The sequence below is a fragment of the Colletotrichum lupini genome, chromosome 5 (genome assembly GCF_023278565.1).
Source record: "Colletotrichum lupini chromosome 5, complete sequence".
Classification (NCBI taxonomy): Eukaryota; Fungi; Ascomycota; class Sordariomycetes; order Glomerellales; family Glomerellaceae; genus Colletotrichum; species Colletotrichum lupini.
The window spans coordinates 4,087,215-4,109,720 of record NC_064678.1 but is presented as its reverse complement, the minus strand read 5'-3'; the positions used below and the strand labels follow the sequence as shown (position 1 = coordinate 4,109,720).

Here is a 22,506-nt window from a genome sequence, read left to right as displayed (position 1 = left end):
AGTGTGGGATGGATGTCTGGGCAAGTGGGAAATGATTGGGATTTGGGTTGGTGTAAGTCGAACTCAAGATGAGCTTCACCAAGATGCGTGTAAGTGAGATGGGTATGTAAAAATGTGCGGAAAATTCGCAAAAAAATGCCAGATAATTTCCAGTCGAGCTTTCTCAGTTACTTCTCAATGCAAGAGTGCTGAATGAGTTGGAGTGCAAGTTTGTTTCGTTGACCTGCCGCCACTCGGCGCCGTGTATATAGTTCGTGGCCGGAATCGATTCCGGCCTCAAGTGAGGGGGTTGCACCTCCGGCCATGACACGAATCCCTCTTTCTCTCCACCCCCCGTCCGTCTCGTCCGTCCCGTCCAGTCCGTTCCCTTATTTCTGTTTGTCATATCATCCTAATCTCTGGTCACACGGGGTCATCAAGATAGCCCAGACCCGAGATTCGCTCCCACCATCTTCGTCTCTTTCATGCTGGCCAAGCCCTTGCACTCCACGATAAGCACAATACCGCTGCACCTAACTGGTTCACATACCCTTGATCCTGCCCACATCGTGTATCACACCCTGATGACCTTACATGCATTCCTTTCCTTTTTCGTGAGGTCAAACTTTTTATCGGCGTCGTTGTTGTTGGAGATGCCGAGTTTAGGTCCGGTGCAGGCGCGCTGGGGACTGGAGCGGTGGTTGAGTATTGACTTTCTCTAGCCCCACTTATTGACCGATTATTGCCGGCGTGGCCGGAACCGTTCCGGCCTCTTGGCACACGGACCCGGACTCTTTTTTCCCCCCTTCGACTGAACTGCGCTGAGACGCTAACAGGTTTCACACACAAACGAGACTGATAATTGTTAAGATAAGGGGATTTTAAGTCGTAGCGTTGCATTGAAAGGAGTGTGCCCGTCTAATCATTCCATAGTAATTTCATCCAGTGTGCCCGCCGCCTGTTGAAGGTACGGTACGATACACAAAACCCGATTCAAGAATTTCCCAGCCGTTGCCGTTCTGGTAGTTGAGATGCCGAAAAACAGCGTACATGTCTATCTCTACTTGCATTCTTCTCCGTCCAAATGTTTCTCATGCTTTCGTGCTTCTCATGCCAAATGAATGTCGTAAATAAGTCGTGGAAATCATTATCCGAAATTCGTCCATCATAATGTGTCGTTGCCCATTCTCAACGTCGTCCGTGGACGGTCTCTCAATCATCATGTACTGTGAACTGTGAGCCAAGTCGATCTTCGCACTTGAGTGACCAAGCCTACCTTTCGACGCCATGCGACGCCGTCAAATTCCCTCCTCGTCGCGAACGAAGAGGAGCCCAGGGTCACTGGTCTCGCCCAGCGGTTCACGACGCTTAACACCCAGCTCCGTCCAGGAATCGCGCGTCGTGAAGCCCACATCGGACTCGTCATCCTCGGTGGTAGTCCCGTCGAACTGGACCCAGGGCTCCCACTCATCGTCTTCTTCAGTGTCCCGAGGCACGGTGGCAGTGACCCAAGGCTCATCGTCCTCTTCGGCATCCACCTCGACGTCGTCCACGACTGATCGGCGAGCCCCAGGCACGGCTGTCGTTCCGTCCTCATTGACATACTCGGTAAAGGTCTGAGTGATGGTCGTTACGCATCTCGTCCCGGTCGAGACGGACGTCCCGTATGCCGTGGTGAGCGGCCCGCCATTTCCTGTGTTCGTTAGAACGGGGTTGGGGGTAGGAGAACTTACACCTGGATTGGCAGGTGACGAAGAAGCAACCGGCCCAGGGTTGTTGACAGTGTTTGACGGAGCCGGTGCCACCGTCCCGCTTGCCGTGGTGCTGCCAGAGATGATCGCCGCCAACTGCCGCTCGATGGACTGGATGAGCTTCAAAAGATCTTGAAGGTCTTGCGCAGATATCGAGAGGCCACTGGTTTGCCGCTTGACAATGGTTGTGGTTTCCTCGGTTTCGGGTTTACGGTGACCACCGCTCCAGTTTCTCAAAAAGTTGTCCAGCTGACTGTTCAGATCCTCCGCGGCCTGGCTCAGAGTTTGAAAATCACTTGCTGAAAGCTGGTTAGAATCGGCATCGCTGGTTCGTCCCCGGAGAATTGCGCCGGACGCGCCCTGAAAGGCGACGTGTAAAGCGACGCAGACATAAAGAATTTTGCTGATAAGATGCATCTTGGAATGTTTAAGGTGAGTAAGAGATGGTTTCTCTCTCAAACAAGGTCTCGAGACTTCTCGAGCTCATGATATAGCAAGGTGGCGTCGCACGTAGTGTAAACATGGCAACGCATTCCAGAGACCGTTCGATGGTCGCTGATGCATATGCATTCCAAAGGTAAATCGTCCCTCGGTCATTGACGGATCAACGGCGGCCGTGAGTAAGGGGAAACAACGCTTATGTCTTTCCAAGAATCGACGTCCAATACTAAAGTAGGCAATTTGCAAATCGGACAATCCATAATTTGGGTCACTATCCCCTTCTTTGGTCTTTTCCGTGGCTTGCGGCGGCGATGGTTGATCGGGACGAGGAGACAATCGCACGGCTAGACTGGCCGTGGTGACGAATGTGCCGCCGCCGGAAGATGTTCTCCTGGTTGTGGAGCGCTGCACGCGCGGTGTTGAATTCGAGGATGCACGCACAAACTTGGCTTTGGAATGGTGACGATGCAGGTTCCGCTTCCTGTCAGTGGCGATGATCCGCTATCGGGCGACACTCGGCACCCGGAGCAGCTCAATCATCCTGAGAAGGCAGTTGAGACCGCATAAATCTTGGCCTTGGGGGGTGCCGTTGATGATAGTCAACAGCGGCTGCACGGATCTGACGAAACGACGCAATCTACTTCATCGTACGGGTTGACTTTCTTGCCTTTCTCAGGTATCTGCTGGCACCAGATGCTTTCCACCAACAGCTTGCCAGGTGGTTGAAGGCTAGAAACACGCCGGTTGAATGGTACTTCGTTGGAGAAGCGTCATTGGACTGGCGATGACCAGGTTCGGCGTGCTGTGAAACGGGGGAGCCTTTCTTCCTTCATTCGTGTGGCATTGTACGTTTTTGTACAGGTTGATCGGAGCTGAGCTCTGACCTCATTTCCATTCAGGCTTGCACCACCCGGCCTTCCACTTCTGCTGGTCTCGGGATGGGTTGTTTGGGATCTCGAAGCACGATTGGCTCTCGCCATGTGGGATTGAAGTTGGGGTTGGAAGCATTTTTTCGAACCCATTTGACAGGGAAGTGAGGCCACGGCAGACGCGGAAGTTCTCGCTGGCCCTCTTTTTTCAATTATTAGGGCTTCCCGAGGTCCAGTCTCACGAGGTTCTCTCAGACGCAGTTGGTCGAGAGGCTGATGTACTAATACGCATACTTAGGTATATCTTTGTCGCTGAAAATTCATGATGCCAGAAGAACCTTAAACTAAACGGTCCGTCTAAGTGCATCGTGGGACGTGAAATGCCCTCGTTCGTGACCTATCTAGTGTCGAAATGAGGAAGGCTGGTTGGGAGGAGCCTCCAGCAATCAACCCTTCTTATCAAAGCCCGTAGAGGATCCAATTTGGTTGTGGTGCAGGCAGTCGGCGGTCGCAAGGTGCCCATCTCGGATCGGCCTGGCAGTCGTTCTGCTGGACCTTTCCTCACAGCGCATGCAGTGCAATGGCATCAGGCACATCCTATCATGACTACTGGTGTTGATAAAGTAGAATACGCAGCTCGCCACCTCGTTTGCTCAAAACTGTCCATCAGCGTCCATGGTCTTCTGATGCGGCGGACACGGATTGCTTCTGGAAGGCGAAATGATGACAAGAGAGATGCCAGGGTGACTAAGGTTCAAGCCCCAACGAGGGATCCAAGGGGATTCCAGGCTCGGCCGGAAGCCTGCAGGTCGCCATCACCAATTCAGAGTTCTGGGCCGACCTGGACAAGTATCGTACGTAGTGCGCCAGCCAAGCGCAGACCTGGGCCCATCGGATCTGATGAGGATTTGTTAGTTTGAGACTTGAATTTCTATCGCCTTGATCCTCGCTCGCCGACCCATTCGTGCCACCGCCAGTACGGACAACCCGTAGATCCCGCAGTGATTATTTTTGCATGGTGTTTTCGCACAAATTCGCAATCGCAGTCTTTGGCAGCCTTCTCAATTGGTCTGGAAATAATAGTACCGCGTGGGAAAGGTCGGAAGATGAAATGTGCTGGAAGCGTGGTGCAGGATGCATCTATCGCTCATGAGCGGGATGAGATAATGTGCCGAATGCCCAGCGACCAAGGCGGGCTGATTGTGTCATGGAGCTGAAGGCTGAGGGAAATAATCTGCGATAGTACATAAAGTCTGAAAGGGTCATGGATCATCAGCTGGTGAATTACTGGGAACGTATTGTGTGGAGAGATGCAAAGGTAGCGTTCTATCGTCAATCTTCGAGTCAAGCGTTGCCTAAATGGGTAATAGACTGCTGGACCTTGTCGCGAGGTGTGAAAGTCAAGTGTTTCGCCTTTGGCCTGGCAATTGAAGGAGTCGGGATGAATGGTTGGGAGGATGTGGATAGATGATGGACGTCCGCCTGAGGCACGGAGATGCGCAGAACGTGAGGAAAAGTCAAGGACTGGGCCGGGGAAAGGACGGGAATCATTACGGACGGTCGTGACGAGAAGAGATGAAGGCAATAAGGGGGGAAGAGGGGGAAGGAAGGAAGGTGTGGTGGGTGTGTGCGTGTGCCATGTGTGTGTCTGGAGTGGATATTACTGAGGTGAGCTTCCATTCTCATCCCGAACGTCCTTCTGAAGCCTGAGGTGACGGGAGGTCAGATGGCGAAATGGGGGAAAGGGGCACTTGGAAGGGCACAATCAAAGAAATTGGTGCAAAATGCAGCAAGACAGATAGCCCGGCATGCCTTCCACACGCATCGTCAAACCACCTACTAGGTAAGCCAGAGCAAGCACGGAAAGTCCACGTTTTTGGTGGCCCTGGTGTCGGGATTGATTGACGTGAGGGAGCGCGGTGCGTGGATGGCCCCCGGCCGACGGACGGAGGGTGCCGGGGTACGTATCTTGCCTTGTTACCCTTCCATGAGTGTTCACTTCAAGTTTGTGCTTGGATAGGTATTCCGTACTCCTCAAGGTACCTTAACGTAGGTAGGATGCCCACAGTCCCAGACAGCTACACGTAAAATGGTAACTAGGTACTTGGACCATGAACCATGATTAGGTCACAACGGCCCAAGATGCTTGGATGGCGAGGACGAACGAAACTTTACTTTGCGGCTTCCCTTGGATTCTGAGGGACCTCACCTTGGGTGAGATCTTGGATGGATGGATGTATACATCCTGCGTGCCCCGATGTATGGTATGTACCTTTGTACTTCTGGAAGGGGGAGAAAAATCCACCCGTGCATCCCTTTCCGGTCACGGCCCCCCCAGATTACTGGTCGGGTCTTCCTTTCGCTTACCCACAACTGCGGCGCTGGTGGCAGGTGCGCGAGAGGAAGCGAAAGCTGGAGGTCAATTCTTGAGCGCGGGTGAGAGAGAAACGGGAGCCCAGCACCACGCACCACGCACCCAGCACCACCGCGCACCCAACCCAGGCAGCATGAGAACCGTTTATTGTCACGCCGCCTGCTCTGGCGCTCTCTCGAAAATGAGACGCCAAACTTACCAGATGGATTCCCCCATAAAATAAAAATTCTCTCTGTCCCCCTTCTCATCAACCCTTCCACCCTCCCGTTCCATCCATCGCCAAACCCCCATCGCCATCACCGCCTTGCCTCGCATCGCCGTCGACTGTGCGAGTCGCCGACGCGAAATAATCTGCCACCCACGAGAGAGACAGATCGCACCGCACCGCACCCAGGAGAACCTGAACCCGCACCGCTCCAGCTCACCACCAAAACCAACCCAACACGCACCACCGCCCAAAACCTTGCCCAGTCCTTTACCCACCAGATCACAACTCGTGGCCCATTGGATCCCCGGCCCGTCCGCCACCCCATCCATCAAAGCAGCTATCTCCGACAAAGCCATTACTACCTACTAAGCTTCCTGACGCCGCGCCGCCAATCTTCCAACTCTTCATCCATCCTTTCCGCCCTGGACCAAACCTCGCCCTCACCACCCAATACATCATCACACAACACGCCCAAATCCATCTCGAAATGGCACCTACCGCATCCGTCAGTCGACGCAAGTCCAATGGAGGCAAGGGCGGCCTCGTTATCACCCTGACTGTCGACGCCGATAAATTGAAGCGGACCCTTGATCCCGATTATGTAAAGGAAGACTCGCCCGTCAAGATGGATGTTGAGGAGACGAATGGAAACAAGGAGACTCAAGAAGCGCAAGATTCTCCCGCCACATCGGCCACCTTGGCAGCTCCTGCCATCGCAAATGGCGAGACGGCGTCCGACTCAAATCCCGGCACGCCCGCTGGCGATGGAACTCCAGCACCTACATCCATGGGTCCTCCTACTGAGGGAGTCAAGAAGAAGGGTACCAAGCGTGGTGCTGGTGCTGCCAATGGCCTCGGCCCTGATGGACAGCCCAAGGTCCGCGGCAAGCCTGGCCCCAAGAAGAAGGCGAGACTGTGTGTATACCCATTTTGCCTGCTGCCTACGTTGACTCCTTGCTAATGAAATCATGTAGTGAGGATGGAACCATCGACCCGAATGCCCGTGGTGGCGCTGCTGGACATAAGCTGGGTCCCAAGGCCAACCAAGGTGCCATCAACGCCGGCCTTCGAGCTCTCGACCGAAGCGGCAAACCCTGCCGCAAATGGGCGAGGGGCGGTTTCGTCCTCAAGAGCTTCACAGGTATCGTCTGGGAGGTTCCTCGATGGACCGCGCCGCCCAAGTTCGTGCCCGAGCCCACCACCGAGGACTCTGCCGCCGCCTCAGCCGACAGCAGCACCAAGGAGAACAAGGAGAATGATCAGATTAAAAGCGACGCCAATAGTGCCGTCAACAGCGGCGCCGACGTCGAGATGCGGAGCGCGCCCGGCAGCGTTCCTGCTAGCTCTCCGGCCCCAATGGCCATCTCTGCCGCGTAGTAGCTGCGTCCTTGCTTGCGATATTTCTTGTGTGTTTGGGCTCGTTGGAACGTCGAGGAGGGCCCTCGACACATGTTCCAAACAGCTTGGGAGTTTTAAGGATCAAGAGGGAAAATGATTGCAACATCTGACCAAGGATTGAATGGTCGATGCAGTTTCTGGATGGGAGTCATCACGGAGCATTAGCTCGCCGGCGTTACGGAAACACAATATCATGGTTCAGCGCGGTAGCTGCCATGGGGATTACGGCGTTTGCCTGGGCAGGCACAGAGTGTATACTATCAAGTTGGCGCATGCATGGTACGACTATCGGCTATAGAATTGATGCCATTCCAACCAGTTCATAAGCGTTCGACTCAGTTTGAGTGCACAATGCACGGTGATTGAAGGTGGCTCGACTCGGTAAAAGGGAGCCGGCTGGATTAGTTGGTAAGGTTGTGCCCACTGCCGAGACCCTCGGATGTGAAAAGTCCCACTTGGACCGGAGATGAGGCATGGATGCAAAGTGCTCTCTCAGCTGAGGAGCTTTGGTTGGGAAAGATGAAGACACCGTGGAGGCTGGAAACCGAAGAGGTAGAGTATGTATGCACTGCCCATGATAATTGGTGCAATCCTTGGTCATGACGCAGCGGTCAGCGTCTTACCTACTCTTTACTCTTTTGGACCAAGTGCATCGTAGAACCGTGATGATGGAGATGGAGATACTGGGTGTGACTGTCGGTGAGGGAAGGTAGGCACGGATGGATGGGCGTTAGGTTGCTGATGCGATTCAGCGAGACATGTGGGAACCCACCATCGGGAGAAAGTGCGCGGGAAAAAAAAAAGCACTGGTCCCTCCCTTCATGATTCCCCCATCAAGATTCGTTTGCCTCTTTGTGATGGAGGAGGCCAGGAAAAGGGACGTTGGTGGTTGGTGCCGGCCACGTGACATTATGTAAGCGTCGGATCGGGCGTGGAGGATCTGGCTTAGGTAAGGTGGAGAGCTGGAGCACTCGCGCCGGAGTCCAGACAACCTGGATGGAAAGGCAGGCACCTGGGCACCTGGCAGGCTGTGGCTGGCACGTTGGCCGCTGTTCCCCGGCAGCGGAGCACAGTGTTTCCTTGACTGCATGACGACAACGTTTCTACTTGCATTCCCATTCTTTGAAGGCTTGCAACGAACGCCGCCTCGGCGACCGTACCCAAGGACTTCTTTGTTCATCAATGTATCAAATATGATGGCCAGGTCGTTTCCGCCTACCTATTCACCTAGGTACTGTAACAGAGACCCAGTTCCTGCAGAAACAGCCCCGTCATAATGCGAACCACAATCCGGAGATGCTTCCTTCTGGGGAGCCGCGTGTTTCGCTTCCAAGACAAGCGCAACACACTCTTAGGTTGCTCTCGACAGTCCACGGGCACACTCTTGAGTCTTGCATTCTACGGATATCTCGAGTCTGGAGTCTACATACGGCCTACACAGTAACTGGCCAGGCTAGTCTCCGATAGCACCGTGCCAATGATCCCTGACAAGTCTCGCCTGCAGTAGGGGGGGATCCTGCGGCTGCTCTGCTCCAAGCTGCGACTGGCTACCCCGTTTGGCGCCTCAACTGGCGGGTTAGCCTCTCACAGTGACCTGCTCTCGTGATTGTCTATGCCTTCATAGGTAGTAGCGGCGTGGGCTTTTGCACCGGGACGACGGGTGGGACACGCTCGGGCGGAACATGGCCAAGCCAACCCAACTAAGCAGCTCAGCCCAGCCCAGCCCAGACCTGCACTGCACTGCACTGCACCTCACCTCAGCCATACCAAACCCTCCAGCACACCAGGCCACTCTCCAGTCTGAACCCGGGGGCGCCTATCATTTGTCCGCGCGCTGGACCTCACCTCCGTCACTGCACCGCATCGTACCGCACCTGCACACTCCACACGTTCCGTCCACCACCAACAACAACAACCTTGCCTGGCCCTGTTCTTCCCCGACTCACGTAAGGTACCTCGCCAGCAATCCCGCTCCTTGCCGGTACCTCACCTCACGCTGTCACCTGTGTGCCGCTCACGTACTCCACACAGCGATAGCACCCCGACCTGACCTCACTCAACCCCCATCTTCCGATCTCTCATCACTGCGTTATCATGATAATCGAGCTGTCCAGCGGAGCATTTTAGCCCCTCCTCCTCCGAACGACTCGTCTCGTGCGGCTGTTTTTCACTTCCTTTGCTACACCGGAATGAACCTTGACTAAGGCACTTCACCGTTACCCGGCAAACCATCTCCACACCCACATCATAGTAGTGCCTCTCGACCGATCTGAACCTCCGTCTTAGCACGCAATTCCGAACTCGATTGCTCCTTGGACCCCCGACTCGAGTCCCGTCACTCAGACCGACCACCCTTCTAGACCCATTCGAGACCCCAATCACTCGATACTCAGACAGAGACACGCCTGCCACTGGTCACCTCATCCTAAGAAGCTCGGACTGCGGCTTCTCGGGGGCATTGCGAAGCTCTTCTTTGCGTACGAGACGTCACGGGTGCGCGAGCTGGTCGACCCCTCCACGAACCTCGACCCCTCACCATGACGAACCCGTTCCATGGTTCTGCACATTACACGGAATCAAACACACCTACGGGAAGCTCTGGTCTTCTGCCGCGCCGCTTCTCCTACGCTTCAGTCGCTTCCGGAGCACCACCAAACTATAACCCGCCCTACCTCTCCCACCCCGGCCGAACTTCGGTCATCTCTCAGATCCTCAACAACTCCGACGACATCACCTTCGAACCGGCCTCGGCCTACCACGATTCGAGCAGGGGCGGCGATATGGACGCAGACAGGAACGGCGCCAGTCTGAATGGCACGTCTGCGCGCTTGTCGCGGGGCGCCAACAATCTGCCGTCCTTTTCGAGGGTCTTTGATATGTTTATGGCGAACCCTTCGGGCGAGAACGGAGGGCCAGGCGGCGCAAGCGGACACGGCGGTTTCTTCGTGCCATCGTATTTGACTGGATCGACATACGTACAGCGGCTAGAGGAGGCGCACTTTGCAAAGGTACAGGCGCAGAAGGAGTCCCAGACGGCCCAGGCACAGCCCGGTGGAAACTTGACGACGAGCGCGAGCAGCGTCAGTCTTCACAGTAAGCCGGCTTCGCACCGAGGAGTGAATTACGACGTCATCGAGAAGACTGCAGCATTCGAGGACGATGAGGCGTTTACCCCACTACCTACGAGGTGGAACAGGGACGACAAGTACGGTGCTCTCGATATTCTTTCAGATGGGCTCGAAGTTCGCTACATTGGGCCCCGGGGCCAGACGGAGCGGGATCATGAGGCGTTCAGTATACGTGCGGACAACCCGATGCCTCCGCAGTGCGGTATCTATTATTTCGAAGTCCAGGTTTTGTCAGGCAAAAGAGATGAGTAGGTTATGACCTCTGGTGTGGGGTCTGTGACGAGTATTCTGACGATTGGTTAGCATGACGATTGGCATCGGGTTCTCGGCCAAGACTGTGGCCCTCTCAAGACCCCCGGGCTGGGAGCCAGACTCGTGGGGCTACCACAGCGACGATGGACACTGTTACGCTGGGCAGAATGGCGGCAAGAACTATGGGCCTCCATTTACTGCACCTGATGTGATCGGCTGTGGTGTCAACTTCCGCACTGGCTGTGCCTTCTTCACAAAGAACGGCCACATGTTGGGTATGTCTGGATTGCAGCCCAGTCCCTCACTCCTATTGATGACAAACTCATTTTTCTAGGTACCGCTTTCCGCGAAATTGGAAAGGGCAGTAGCCTCTATCCAACAGTTGGTCTCAAGAAGTCAGGAGAGCACATTCGTGTCAACTTTGGTCAAACGCCCTTTGTTTTCGACATTGAGGGCATGATGACGGTCAGTTTTGTCCTTTCCCTCACCTCTACTCCCGCATGTTTCTACATTCTGGTTGTCTTATTACTGCCATGCTGTTCTGCCTCCGATTATTCTCTGTCTCGAGTTTCAGTAACACGCGCTATTGGCACTTGTCAGCCGTGCTTTACTGTGGATATACAGCATCAGTGTCTGATTCCGATGTCAATACACGGGATCCTCGTTAGCCTTGAGGGAAACATCACTAACGATTCTGGGACCACAGAAAGAAAAAGAACGTATCCGGAGGGAAATCTCGGAAACAAGTACAGCAAGCTTAGCGCCAGCGATGAACGAGACAGAACTGATACAGGCGCTCGTCCTTCAGTTCTTGCAGCATGACGGTTATGTGGAAACTGCGAGGGCATTCGCGGAGGAAATTAACGCGGAAAAGAAGGCACTCAGTCTCGACCCGAATGCTCCCATTGAGGGAATCAATGTTAAGGACGACGAGCATGCCAACAAGCGGCAAAGTACGTCAAGTTTCTGGCGAGGAAGTCGTCTATATGCTGACAACACACAGGAATTAGGAGAGCTGTGCTGGAAGGCGACATCGATAGGGCGCTGAAGCACACCAACGCCTTTTATCCCCAAGTTCTCAAGGATAACGAGCAGGTTTACTTCCGGTTGCGCTGTCGCAAGTTCATCGAGATGGTCCGAACGGCGGCTGAGATGAGGGCTGCGTCAGAGTCCAAGAAGAGCAACGGCCATGGCGGTGATCTGGGCGCGATGGATCTCGATGCTAATGGCAACGAGAACGGCGCTTGGGATCAGATGGACACTGAGGACTCCAACGAACCGACTGTCGACATCAACGAGCTCGAGATAGCAACTCTGCTCTACGGTCAGGAGCTTCACGCCGAGTTCAAGAACGACCCTAGGCGAGAGGTGACGAAGCACCTGGCGGACATCTACGCGCTCCTTGCCTACGCCAACCCGCTCAAGGAGAAGGACGTTGCACACCTGCTGGATAGGAAAGGTCGACTTGCGGTGGCAGAGGAGCTCAACTCTGCGATATTATGTGAGTTTTTCCGTGGCACCGGTTGTATGCTGATTAGTTATTAACGTCATACAGTATCATTGGGCAAATCTTCTCGCGCTGCGCTCGAAAAGGTCTACGCCCAGACAAGCGTGCTGCTTGATGATCTGCGGGAAAATGGCGGACCAGGCGCCTTTGTTTCCTTACAGGACGTCATCGAAGATATCCCAAAGTCCCAGCCTTTTTAGAGGGTGGCGGTAATCACAAGCCAGCCTCAACGCTACTTTGCTGCTTAGACTTGTTTCAGGGGCAAATCTACAGATGGTACTCCACCACCTCCCTCCTTCGCTGTCCATGTGTGAATTATTAGAAGACGCGCCTCCCCCTTCCACTCTTGTGCGCGGTTTTCTTGGTTCTGTTTCTTACGATCATATCATTGGCGTCAGGCTTCGTCTTGGAGTGGGAATGGAGAGACTATACTTGTCCTGGTTTATTTTGCGGGGGATGGATTCTTGCATTGGCTGATGCGGCAGAGGAAAGGGTTTGAGTCTTACATAGGCCGGTCGGTCGGTTCCCCTTTCGGGCGGAAACGACGCTGCTGCACAAATAAATACATCCTCAATGACTGTTCCGTGTTGATGTTCCTGCAGAAGCCTCGGCGGCTCCTTGGATGTTGTCGGTAGGATGATGATAATTACGTATGTGCGAGATATGTGTGATACGGGGAACCTTGAACCATTTTGTCCCAGTGAGGAAGATGTTTGTTAGCCCGGCTACTATCATTGTATGAGAGCACCCTCTCGATAGTGTATTTTGTATAAGCATTTCACGTCGACCGGGGGGGGGGGGGGGGGGGATCTCGCAAAACAAGGGGAGCCGGGGCATGTACGTACCTTATCGAAAGACTGAGGTGGTTGCCGAGGGTTATCATATAGGCGGGCGGGCGTACCTTCCTTCCCGCCTGGAGGTTGAAAAAACAAGGTGTGAAAAGGGTATGTATAAAATATATACATGTGTACAAACAAGAAAAAAGGTAGAAAAAGGGCAAAAGCTCAGGTGCCCAGTCCGGAAATCGAACCGGGGCCACCTTACGAAATCCGGAATTGTAGAGCTTCGCGAGATTTCATACCAAGTTCTGTACTAACGGACCAGGGCGTTATACCGCTCGACCACGGGGGATCGATTGGGCTTGGTTGAGGTGGGAGGGGGGGAGATTTGGATATGAGGCAGGGCGAGGCGAGGGAAGGGCGTATATTCGTCTGCGTATTCTCTCCCCTTGTCGTCGTGTGTTCGGGGGAGGTAAGCCTCAGCTTCCGTCTTTGGCGATGGCACTGCACCGTTTTAAAGATGAGAGGACTTTATTTGTCTCTTCCCCCCCCCTCTCCCCTTTTCTATAATCTATCGGCGATTTAGATGTTTAGATCTACCATCTTGCGGTCTAGGAAATATAGTTATTCTCAACTGTCTGCTCTGTGTTCTCATCTCCTGGTACAGCTTACCTTCTCCGTCCCTTCGTTCAGCATATATCCAGAGTAGAGAGTGTTTATAGGGGAAAAAGAGACAATAGATCCCACGTATACTTTTTGCGCCGGTAACGTGACTGTCGGCTTTTGTCCCCCTATCCAGCGGGCGATCTGGAGATCCAATAACAAGTCGCTTTGATCAAAATCGGCATCCGGGTTTTCTTCCCTGTTGAAAGTCACGTCTACGTGACGAGCAGGGAGAGGGCACGGAGAGCAGACCGGCAACGGTGGTCTTGGATTCTTCCTCAAACCTCGTTGCACGCCTGGGAAATAGGTTTTGGGCTGTGATGTGAAATGAGGGCTCAACGAATGCCCAAAGATATTTTTTGCTGTAATGGAGGGGGAAAAAAAGGGAGAATTTGGGTTTCAAATAGCCAATCTTCCAAGTTCATTGATGCTGTCGGGAGGCAGGTATCTGTATCTCGTCATGATCATCTCGGAGTCGAATGTTGATAAGACTTCTTCTGTGGGTCGCCATGCAGTTGTGTAGTTATGAGTTGGTCAGGTTCACAATCGTATTCTCCCAAAGAGGAGTCATTCAGTCATGGCCACCATCCCCTGGCAGCAGCTAATGTCAACTTGAATAGCATACGGAGAATCTGGAATATCAGCATAGTCAATATAGTAGTTGTATTTTATATGCAGTGACAAGCCTCGCATGACAGCATCCTATTGTAAAGTAGTCATGCCTCCAAAAATGACCATACAATTTACCAGGGTGAAATACCCTCTCCATGTAACCCGTCTATGCATTAAACAAGCCCCCCAAAACGCCAGACATGCTTTCCATCGCGTGAAACCGGAAATTTATCAAAAGACATTAAAAATTTACGTCAGCCATTTAGACCAGCAACAGGGCGCAGGCGAAAGCCAAACCCAGCACCAATGCCGAGGCAGTCGGCCGGCCGGGCGACGCGCCGGTAACCTTGCCGCAGCACTCGCGCGTGTACGTGACGTTGTTCATCTTGGCCTGGACCTGGAAGACGGAGCCCTCGGGGTCGCCGTAGTTGTAGTAGTCCACATTGAGCACCTTTGGCGGAAACCCCCAGTCGCGGGTGCAGTTCTGGGCCGCGCCGCCGAGGGACCCGTTGCCGGTGGCGTTGTTTGTCGAATTCAACAACGACACGGCGGGGACGAGGATGGAGGCGCCGAAGATGTTGTACTCTGCGTTTAGGTTGTGGTTCATGAGGTAGAGGCGGTCGCGGGCGGCTTCCTGCGAGAGGTCGGGTGGGCGCTGGACGGTGCAGGGGAAGGTGCGGTCCATGGGGTCAAAGGGGCTCTCCCACATTTGGGAGAACTCGTCGAGGAGCCAGGGGAATTTCTGCTGGTCGGCCATGTAGTCCATGAACATGACGACGCGCTTGCCCCCCAAGATCATCTGGGATAGGGTGGGCCAGTCTTCGAGTCTCATGGGGAGGTAGGGAGGCTGGTAGGCGTATTGGAGGATTCCGGTTGATTCGATGAAGGGGGCGTACAGGTCCGGGGTGGAGTAGTTGCCGTTGCCGAGGAGGATGGTGACGACGTCGTACGGGTGAGAGGCGACCCATTCGCGGACGGTAGTGAGCCATTCGGTGATGGGGCCGACTGCGGAACAAGGTTAGCTACTGGCTCTTTGAAGATGAAGCTTTTGTCTTGAGAGAAAACTCACCATCGAGGATATCGCAGGAAGAATGACAAAAGTGCGGTACCGTGCCGTTCGTGGGCCACTGGATCTGAGCCTGGAGGAAGCGGATACCGTCGTTGAGCTGAGTGGTGACATCGAGAGCCTGGTTGGAGGCCGAGTTCCCGGGGCGCACAAAGGGGGAGTTGTGACACCCGACCTCGGTGACGTTGCTGTACTTGCGGTCGCAGAACTCGACGTAGTTGTTGCAGGGCTGTGTGTTTGTCGGGCCGGCGGGTGCGGTCTCGGTCTGGGTGGCATTGGCATCGGTGCCGGTGATGGTGGAGGTGACGACGGAGGTCTGGCCCGAGATGATGACGACGGATTGGCCCACGGAATTTGTGGTGGTTTGGGTGACGTTGCCGGTGACCGTCATGGTCCCGGTCATGGTGGACAGGTCGCCATTCGTGAGGGTGATTCTCGAGGTGTAGGTTGCGTAGGGACCCGTTGGGGTCCTGGGCTGGGTGACTGCGACGGTCTTGGTTCCCGAGAGGAAAGTCACGTCGTCGGTGTTGGAGAGGGTGAATGTGCTCGTGCTGACTTGGTCCTGCGCTGCGGCTTGGGCTGTGAAGAGGGATAAGAGCCCGAGGGAGAGGGCAAAGAGTGGTCCTGTCATGCTGGGCGAGGCAGCCTCTCTGGCGAGGACTTTGTTGGTGGAGTGGCCGCGAGGAAAGGGAAGGGAAGTCGTGGAGTTGTTGTTGCTTCTCGAGGGAATGGTCAGGTAAGGTAAGGTAGGGGTGGTTTCCCGGGCTCGATATGGTTGTATGTTATTCGAGGTCTGGGAGTAGACTTTGAGAGAGTCTGGGATGGCTGCAAGACGCAGTGACCACGGTGCGCCCCTCGGGGGAAAGAAATTTGAGTTGGGCGAGGGACGGGAGACGGGAGACAGAAGCCAAAAACGGTTATCGGACGAGGAGAGTTTCGATGACGATCCCCAAGCAAAAAATACCGCCGAAAAGCAGAAGCACGCTAGGGTGCCTAGTATACTCTTTTTCGAGGCGTTTTTCTCTTCGTCACGCAACGGCAGAGGCGGAAAGAAATGTTCGAGAATTTCACATATGAGAGAGGAAAGGTGCGGCCGTTTGCCAATGTTGCGCCAGCCAGCAACGAGAAGCCTAGACTCTGGAGTCTAGAGGAACGACTATTTTCCCTGGACCTTGGTGCCAATTGTCGAGACTTCGCATACGTCCAGCTATGACATAATATTTGTGTACTTCCTTCCTCGTTTTTCCCGGGGTGGCCCAGACATTCTTTCTGCAGCCTCTGCGGCCTGCGGCACGCCTTGGAGGCTTGGAGGGGTGGTGGCCCAGGCCCCGTACGGCGCTACCGCCAAACTGGCAGGGGGTACCGGGCCCCAAGTAGCTACCTCACCTAGCCAGGTTGGTAGTGGATACCAGGAGCACAGAGCCCCATCAAGACGGACCCACCAACCACCGGAAGCTGCTGCGAGGATCGCTGGGGATGTGCCGGGTCCCTGCTGGTCATCTCATCGGCAGCTCCAGCTCGACAGGGTCACGCAGTCATGTCATTGGAACCTATCTGTCACATTTGTTTTGTGCGTCCGTATACTGCAAGCAGGCAGCAGGTGACTGTATTTGGCATCTTGAGAGAGGCTGTCAAGAGACTGAGAGACATTGACTGGAAGTAACCCACCACCAATCCCGATACAACAGATGGCCAGCAGGTCAAGTCATGGACGCGCCGTTCCATCTACCCATCCATACCAGACCGACTACCTTACGGTACCACTGCATATCTGCGGCTGTGGCTTGCGGCAAAGGACAGCGCAGAAAACCATGGACCGGGGGCCCTATACGGATATCCCTGGCGATCACCGGCTCCTGTGCCGGCGTGGCGGGGACGGACGCGCGTGCAGGATGGCCCTGCTGGACGCGCCTTTGTCTCCTTGGAATCCGAGAAATCCGAATTGTTCGTCATGTTTGCAAAACAAAGATCCGGCAAGCTGGAAAAACATGGACAATGGTTATCGATGACCATTGTCGTTGAGGCTGAGAGGTAGATCAGGAAGATCGAAAAAAAGGGTATTAGAAAAAACAAAACAGAGTTTTAGGCTCAACACTTGCCGCCCATCCTCATTTCGTTTGTTTAGGTCAAGACATCTATCTGGGTCCCTGCTGGGATCGTGACCCTTGGATGCTACGACGGGGAATTTTCAAACTATTTCTGACTTGGTCCCTGGAAGAGAAACGCCTCGACACCCCTCCCCCGTGGGTCATTCTCCTTGGATATGCCTCAGCGATGAGCATCATGAGCACAATACACGTATATCTATCTGCGCAAATAGGAAGAAGAGAGATGCAACCTGCAGGAGACACAAGGCGGGACGGGGGACATGCGTACGGGGGCCCGGGAGTCGGATCGATGGTGCAACAAGGAGAAAGCGGCCCTAACCAACCATCAATCCACCCATTAAAATCTCATTTCACACAGCCGCCGTCCGGCTCTAGGTACGCACCTGGCTTGCTGATGGGTCGTGGGTTGGGCTGGTGTCGTTGTTGAGTTGTTGCTGTTCCATTTGCATTTCGAGTGGCTTGCCGAACTTCCTTTTGCGCTTAGTAACCGCCGTCAACCGTGATGATCCTACTTCAGCTGAGGAGTGGCTACAGATCCCACGGAACGATACAGATCGCCCGCCCGCGGAGAGACTGACACAACGGCCCGGTTGGCTGGAACTCGTCGACGGAGGCTTGGAGGCGGTGCTGTACCAAGTATGGGCAGATGGGATGGGGGTGGTCACGGTGGTGGTTGCGGGTATCCGTATGGGGGCCGCGCGAAGCTCGTTTAGACGGCCCCTCGGAACCCGAAACTGGAAAGGCATTTGGGATCCTGTTCTGGATGGAGAATGGTACCGACGTACGGATACCTGATCTCGCGGCGGTGCCACGGGACTTGATGTCTCTCTCCCCCTTTTTGACGCCCCGAGGAGTAGCCCCGAGGTGAGCCATGATGCTGCAGTATGCAGTTATCGACTGCTGCACTCCATTCGTCTGTGCCGTCACTGGAGAGTCTGTGTGTCCTATCCATTGAGTTGAGTTCTTGTGTGTGATAAGACCGTGAACTTGTGAATATGAGCGACTGTGAGTGAGTGAGTGAGTGAGACGAAATGGAGATGGACGGCAGCTTGGAAACATGAGGTGGATGGACCCACCGCACAACCTGGAATGAGGCAGCGGAGTCCCACTTAGATACCTACGGACCCGCTAGCCGTGGCGCGCCGCTAGCAAGAAAAAACGCTGGGATGATCCAATGCAGAAAACGCAGCAGCAGCAGTAGCAGCAGAAAGAGAGGGAAAAATAGTGTAGAGAGAGAAAAAATAAAAAAGATATTGGTTGCTACGACGTCATTCTCCCTGTCCGGCTGTCAGTGACCCATGCAAACACCTGGACCATCCTCAGCCTCTACACAGAAAGCAACCCCCCGGAGAACAGCGATACGCCTGGGTTTATGCCAACTCAATCAGACCCGTCCCGCTCTGTTTATCCTCTCTCGTCTCTCCATCTGTCCATCTATCCATCCAGGTTTGGCTCCGGTGTCTTGGCCCTGCTTCTGCCTCGAGTCTTTGACGCCTTGTCCGTATTTACCAACCACCAGGGCTCCAGAGTCCAGGGGTGTGTTTACGGAGTACTCCATCGAATCTATTGTGACGGCCTGGCCTGGTCTGGAATCATTTTGTTTTGTTCCTTTTCCATCTTCCAGACACGAAATTGCCGAGTGGATTCCATCAGTCAAGCTAGCTTCCTGACGCTCGTCGTCATTATCCGTCTCTGGTCCTTCTTTGGCTTCCCGACTCCTCTCCGCTCCGCCAACCTTTTTGCACACGTAGGGCCGATTCCCTTTTTTCGCATCATAGCCCCTTGGCCCGAGACGCCTACGCCTACGCCCAATTCTCTTGGATTACGGACGGCTTTCTCGAGTACGGTCGCGCCTGGATCGCTGAATAGGACGAGTCCCCCTGGTATTATTCAGTTCCCTTTTCTCGTTCCCTCTCCGGACCATCGGCAAAGTTAGAGAGAGAGCTCCGGTGGCCTTACCGCGTCATCTTGCCCTCACATACGCATTTACGTGAGATATCTGGGGAGAGAGGAGAGACTCTCCGTATACTGTACTCCATCATCACCGGGTCCCAGATTCCGGTTCCAAGCCCGCCCTCCTACGACGACCGCAGTCATCCTCCTCTCCAACGCTCAAGCTCCGAATAACGACCCTCGCGATGGCCAAAGTCCGCCGGAACAGCGCCATCACCGCGGCCGTCTGCTACTTCATCGCCATCATCTTCCTCATCCTCGTCATCATCGGCAACACCTCCATCAAGCCCGTTCTGACGGACATTTACTTCTTCAAACTCGATGTCTCCGACATCATCCCGCTCTCCTCGGCCAACGCCGTCCTCCTCAACTCCGTAGCCCGCAGCCTGGGACTCCACGACTTTTACCAAGTCGGTCTCTGGAACTTTTGCGAAGGCTACAACGATGAGTAAGTGCCCCCCCAGGTGTCTCAATCGCAGGAACGAACGTTACTAACACGCCATCACCAGGGGCGTCACCTTCTGCTCAACCCCCCAGCGCATGTGGTGGTTCAACCCCATCGAGATCCTCACCAACGAGCTCCTCGCCGGCGCCACCATCGCCCTCCCCTCCGAGGTCAGCACCATCCTCAACATCCTCCGCATCGGCCAGCAGGTCATGTTCGGCCTCTTCATCTCCGGCATCTCCCTCGCCGCCGCCCTCATCGTCGTCACCCCGCTCGTCATGCGCTCGCGCTGGTGGAGCCTGCCCGTCGCCATCTTCGCCGGCATCGCGGGCCTCCTCGTCACCGTCGCCTCCATCATCGGCACCGTCATGAGCGTCGGCGCCAAGATCGCCCTCACCCAGCAGTCCGAGCTCAACATCAACGCCGTCCTCGGCGTGCGCATGTTCGTCTTCATGTGGCTCGCCAGCGCCCTCGTCGACCTCGCCGCCATCCTCCACATGGCCATGGGCTGCTGCTGCTCGCCTAGGAAAGAGAGGGAGGCTGCCGCCGCTGCTGCTGCCGGCGGGGCGAGCACTACGCCGGAGAAGACGACCAACACGACTGAGAGCGGCGAGAAGCCGTCGAGGCTGCCGGCTTTTATGAGAAAGCGCAGCCCGAGGTCGTCGACGTCGTAGATGTTACGTGTGAGATATCGTGTTGACGAGCATGGAGAAAGGTCGGTGACGTTGGCGGTCTCATCCATCGCACAACCTCGTACAAGTGGTTATACTTGGATAGTACATGCGCTCCTCGTGGCTCTCGTGCAGATGGGGTATCGATACCGACCACTGCGTAAGAGACCTCGAGCCCGGCAGCATCAGCACTCCGTCGCCGGCGCGGAACAACGGATTTGAAATTGAGCAATGGCGTTGGTGGTTGCGGTTTAATCGGATGACCATGACAATAGACTTTTGGGCAAACGGACAGTCAAGTAGAGACGAACAGGCATGTCTGCCAGATTAGCATAGTTTTGCCTTTCTTTGAGGTATTTGAACAAACAAGTAATCGATGTTACTGAAATGCACAAACATGCGAGGTTCGTGAACCATGGATCAGGATACGTCGAGTAATTCAGATCAAGACTGCATGCAGCTTCACGTATACAATATGTAGGTAATGCAGGAAAACTTCAAGCTCCCAATGTCGCATCTTTGTACCTTGGAGCCGGTGTCGCGTGGTAAAAGATGCAGTATACTTTCCCCGCAGCGCAGTCCGGGGTAAGAAGCAATGTACCCCTTATCGGGGGATCGGGGGGACGCGCCCTCGGCCTAGACCCCTCCAAACGACCGCGAGCCTCGGCTCATTTTTCGCAACTGGGAAGCTCAGACGACCGCACCCCGAAAGCTGCTCTCCTTCTCATATCAGCCGAAGATAGCTCCCGCACCCTTGTCTTTCGTCGTTCTACATCTACATCTCTCGGTCCTCTTTCAAATTCAATCGGATCTATCTTCCAACTTGACAATTGAACCTGTACCAGAAGTCAAGCTACAGCAACAACTCCATCTTCCCCAACGAAATAGTAGGAAATCAGCAGCAATGGATGTCGCATCGCTCTTCAACGTCAAGGTAAAGATCAGGCTCCCTCTCTCTCGTCCTCGTCCTCATCCACATCCTCGACAATTCCCAAAGTCAAATTCTCAAACACCAAGCTAACCCCCCCCCCCCCCCCCCCCTCTCCAGGACAAAAACATCCTCGTAACAGGCGGCGCGAAAGGAATAGGCTACATGATCTCAGAAGGCTACATCACAAACGGCGCAACAGTCTACATCTCCTCCCGCGACGCGAAAGCCTGCTCCGCCTCCGCCGCCGCCCTCACCGCCAAAGGCCCCGGGAAATGCCACGCCATCCCCGCCGACCTCCAGAAGCTAGACGACTGCAGGCGCCTCGTCGACGAGCTCGCCGAGCAGACGGGCGGGCGGCTCCACGTCCTCGTGAACAACTCGGGCGCGGCGTGGGGCGACGCCTTCGAAACGTACCCGGACGCCGCCTGGACCAAACTCCTCACCCTGAACCTCCAGCGCGTCTTCACCCTCACGCAGCTCGCCGCGCCCCTCCTCGAAGCCGCCGCTTCCTCCGGCGCGGGCGCGGGCGACCCCTCGCGCATCATCAACATCGGCAGCGTGGACGGCCTCCGCGTGCCCCTGATCTCCTCGTACGCCTACAGCGCGAGCAAGGCCGGCCTCCACCACCTCTCGCGCGCGCTCGCCAGGGAGCTGGGGCCCAGGGGCGTCACGAGCAACACCCTGGCCTGCGGGCCGTTCGAGAGCAAGATGATGGCGGCCACGCTCGAGACGATGCGCGACACCATCGAGGGGGAGATCCCGATGCGGAGGATCGGGACGCCGCAGGACGTCGCGGGCGCGTGTCTGTTCCTGAGCGGGCGGGCGGGCGCGTTTGTGACCGGGGCGACGATTACTGTTGATGGCGGGATTGTGTTGGCTTCCAAGTTGTGAGATGGGCCTTGGGGGGAGTCATGTTTGGGACAGTAGAAGTGTGTAGATGGAAATATCATCAGAGTTTGGTTCATTCTTTCAAGCTCAGGATTACGGCGAGAATATGTAAAGAAAGATGAGAGCGAACGGCAGTCAAACATTGGGGCCATGTCACATTAGAGATACTGCAATCTGTAACCCATAGGAGTATTGGAAAAAAGACCCAGATAGGCTGGCCATATTTCTTTATAGATAAGAATGTGTAAAGCAAGATCTAGGTAAGACCATTTGTCCTCCTCAGTGGTATTCATACAGGAAAAACAGTAAATAATAAAATGGTGAGCGGAATCCAATTCAACTGGGTCGTGATAGACGCCCAAGTTTCTTCCCTCCCAAAACGCCAAAAGTCGTGTCCTTTCCAAAATATTCGTGATATCAAAACGAAATTTCCCGCAATGCAATGATGCCCCCCCATTTGTTCCGTATACGCCAGTTGTTGTG

The 22,506-nt window shown here is 54.8% G+C and overlaps 9 protein-coding genes across 9 annotated transcripts; 5 read left to right on the top strand and 4 right to left on the bottom strand.

Annotated features, from left to right (window-relative positions):
* Positions 1 to 68: 68 nt before the first annotated feature.
* Positions 69 to 794, top strand: CLUP02_10624 (uncharacterized protein; the record flags this gene model as incomplete). The annotated part of the gene is made up of 5 exons (XM_049289598.1): positions 69 to 93; positions 154 to 208; positions 282 to 358; positions 421 to 650; positions 702 to 794. The coding sequence occupies 5 exons, from the start codon at positions 69 to 71 to the stop codon at positions 792 to 794; spliced, it is 480 nt and encodes a 159-aa protein (XP_049146743.1).
* Positions 795 to 1,277: 483 nt separating this feature from the next.
* Positions 1,278 to 2,147, bottom strand: CLUP02_10623 (uncharacterized protein; the record flags this gene model as incomplete). The annotated part of the gene is made up of 1 exon (XM_049289597.1): positions 1,278 to 2,147. One exon carries the CDS (start codon positions 2,145 to 2,147, stop codon positions 1,278 to 1,280), a length of 870 nt encoding a protein of 289 aa, XP_049146742.1.
* A 176-nt stretch (positions 2,148 to 2,323) lies between these two features.
* Positions 2,324 to 2,431, bottom strand: CLUP02_10622 (uncharacterized protein; the record flags this gene model as incomplete). Its single annotated transcript, XM_049289596.1, has 1 exon — positions 2,324 to 2,431. One exon carries the CDS (start codon positions 2,429 to 2,431, stop codon positions 2,324 to 2,326), a length of 108 nt encoding a protein of 35 aa, XP_049146741.1.
* A 1,021-nt stretch (positions 2,432 to 3,452) lies between these two features.
* On the top strand, positions 3,453 to 4,033 carry CLUP02_10621 (uncharacterized protein; the record flags this gene model as incomplete). Its single annotated transcript, XM_049289595.1, has 4 exons — positions 3,453 to 3,508; positions 3,608 to 3,652; positions 3,711 to 3,950; positions 4,018 to 4,033. 4 exons carry the CDS (start codon positions 3,453 to 3,455, stop codon positions 4,031 to 4,033), a joined length of 357 nt encoding a protein of 118 aa, XP_049146740.1.
* Positions 4,034 to 5,297: 1,264 nt separating this feature from the next.
* Positions 5,298 to 6,999, top strand: CLUP02_10620 (uncharacterized protein; the record flags this gene model as incomplete). The annotated part of the gene is made up of 3 exons (XM_049289594.1): positions 5,298 to 5,304; positions 5,901 to 6,537; positions 6,597 to 6,999. 3 exons carry the CDS (start codon positions 5,298 to 5,300, stop codon positions 6,997 to 6,999), a joined length of 1,047 nt encoding a protein of 348 aa, XP_049146739.1.
* A 2,558-nt stretch (positions 7,000 to 9,557) lies between these two features.
* On the top strand, positions 9,558 to 12,107 carry CLUP02_10619 (SPRY domain-containing protein; the record flags this gene model as incomplete). Its single annotated transcript, XM_049289593.1, has 6 exons — positions 9,558 to 10,396; positions 10,452 to 10,675; positions 10,735 to 10,865; positions 11,107 to 11,353; positions 11,404 to 11,901; positions 11,956 to 12,107. 6 exons carry the CDS (start codon positions 9,558 to 9,560, stop codon positions 12,105 to 12,107), a joined length of 2,091 nt encoding a protein of 696 aa, XP_049146738.1.
* A 44-nt stretch (positions 12,108 to 12,151) lies between these two features.
* On the bottom strand, positions 12,152 to 14,042 carry CLUP02_10618 (uncharacterized protein; the record flags this gene model as incomplete). Its single annotated transcript, XM_049289592.1, has 7 exons — positions 12,152 to 12,202; positions 12,286 to 12,312; positions 12,414 to 12,588; positions 12,753 to 12,820; positions 13,009 to 13,176; positions 13,359 to 13,664; positions 13,935 to 14,042. 7 exons carry the CDS (start codon positions 14,040 to 14,042, stop codon positions 12,152 to 12,154), a joined length of 903 nt encoding a protein of 300 aa, XP_049146737.1.
* Positions 14,043 to 14,223: 181 nt separating this feature from the next.
* CLUP02_10617 (tat pathway signal sequence) lies at positions 14,224 to 15,658 on the bottom strand (the record flags this gene model as incomplete). The annotated part of the gene is made up of 2 exons (XM_049289591.1): positions 14,224 to 14,966; positions 15,031 to 15,658. 2 exons carry the CDS (start codon positions 15,656 to 15,658, stop codon positions 14,224 to 14,226), a joined length of 1,371 nt encoding a protein of 456 aa, XP_049146736.1.
* Positions 15,659 to 18,309: 2,651 nt separating this feature from the next.
* CLUP02_10616 (SUR7 protein) lies at positions 18,310 to 22,210 on the top strand (the record flags this gene model as incomplete). Its single annotated transcript, XM_049289590.1, has 12 exons — positions 18,310 to 18,332; positions 18,459 to 18,882; positions 19,005 to 19,125; positions 19,191 to 19,536; positions 19,598 to 20,191; positions 20,245 to 20,286; positions 20,340 to 20,521; positions 20,665 to 20,741; positions 20,845 to 21,138; positions 21,253 to 22,005; positions 22,073 to 22,131; positions 22,186 to 22,210. 12 exons carry the CDS (start codon positions 18,310 to 18,312, stop codon positions 22,208 to 22,210), a joined length of 2,940 nt encoding a protein of 979 aa, XP_049146735.1.
* Between the last annotated feature and the right edge of the window lie 296 nt (positions 22,211 to 22,506).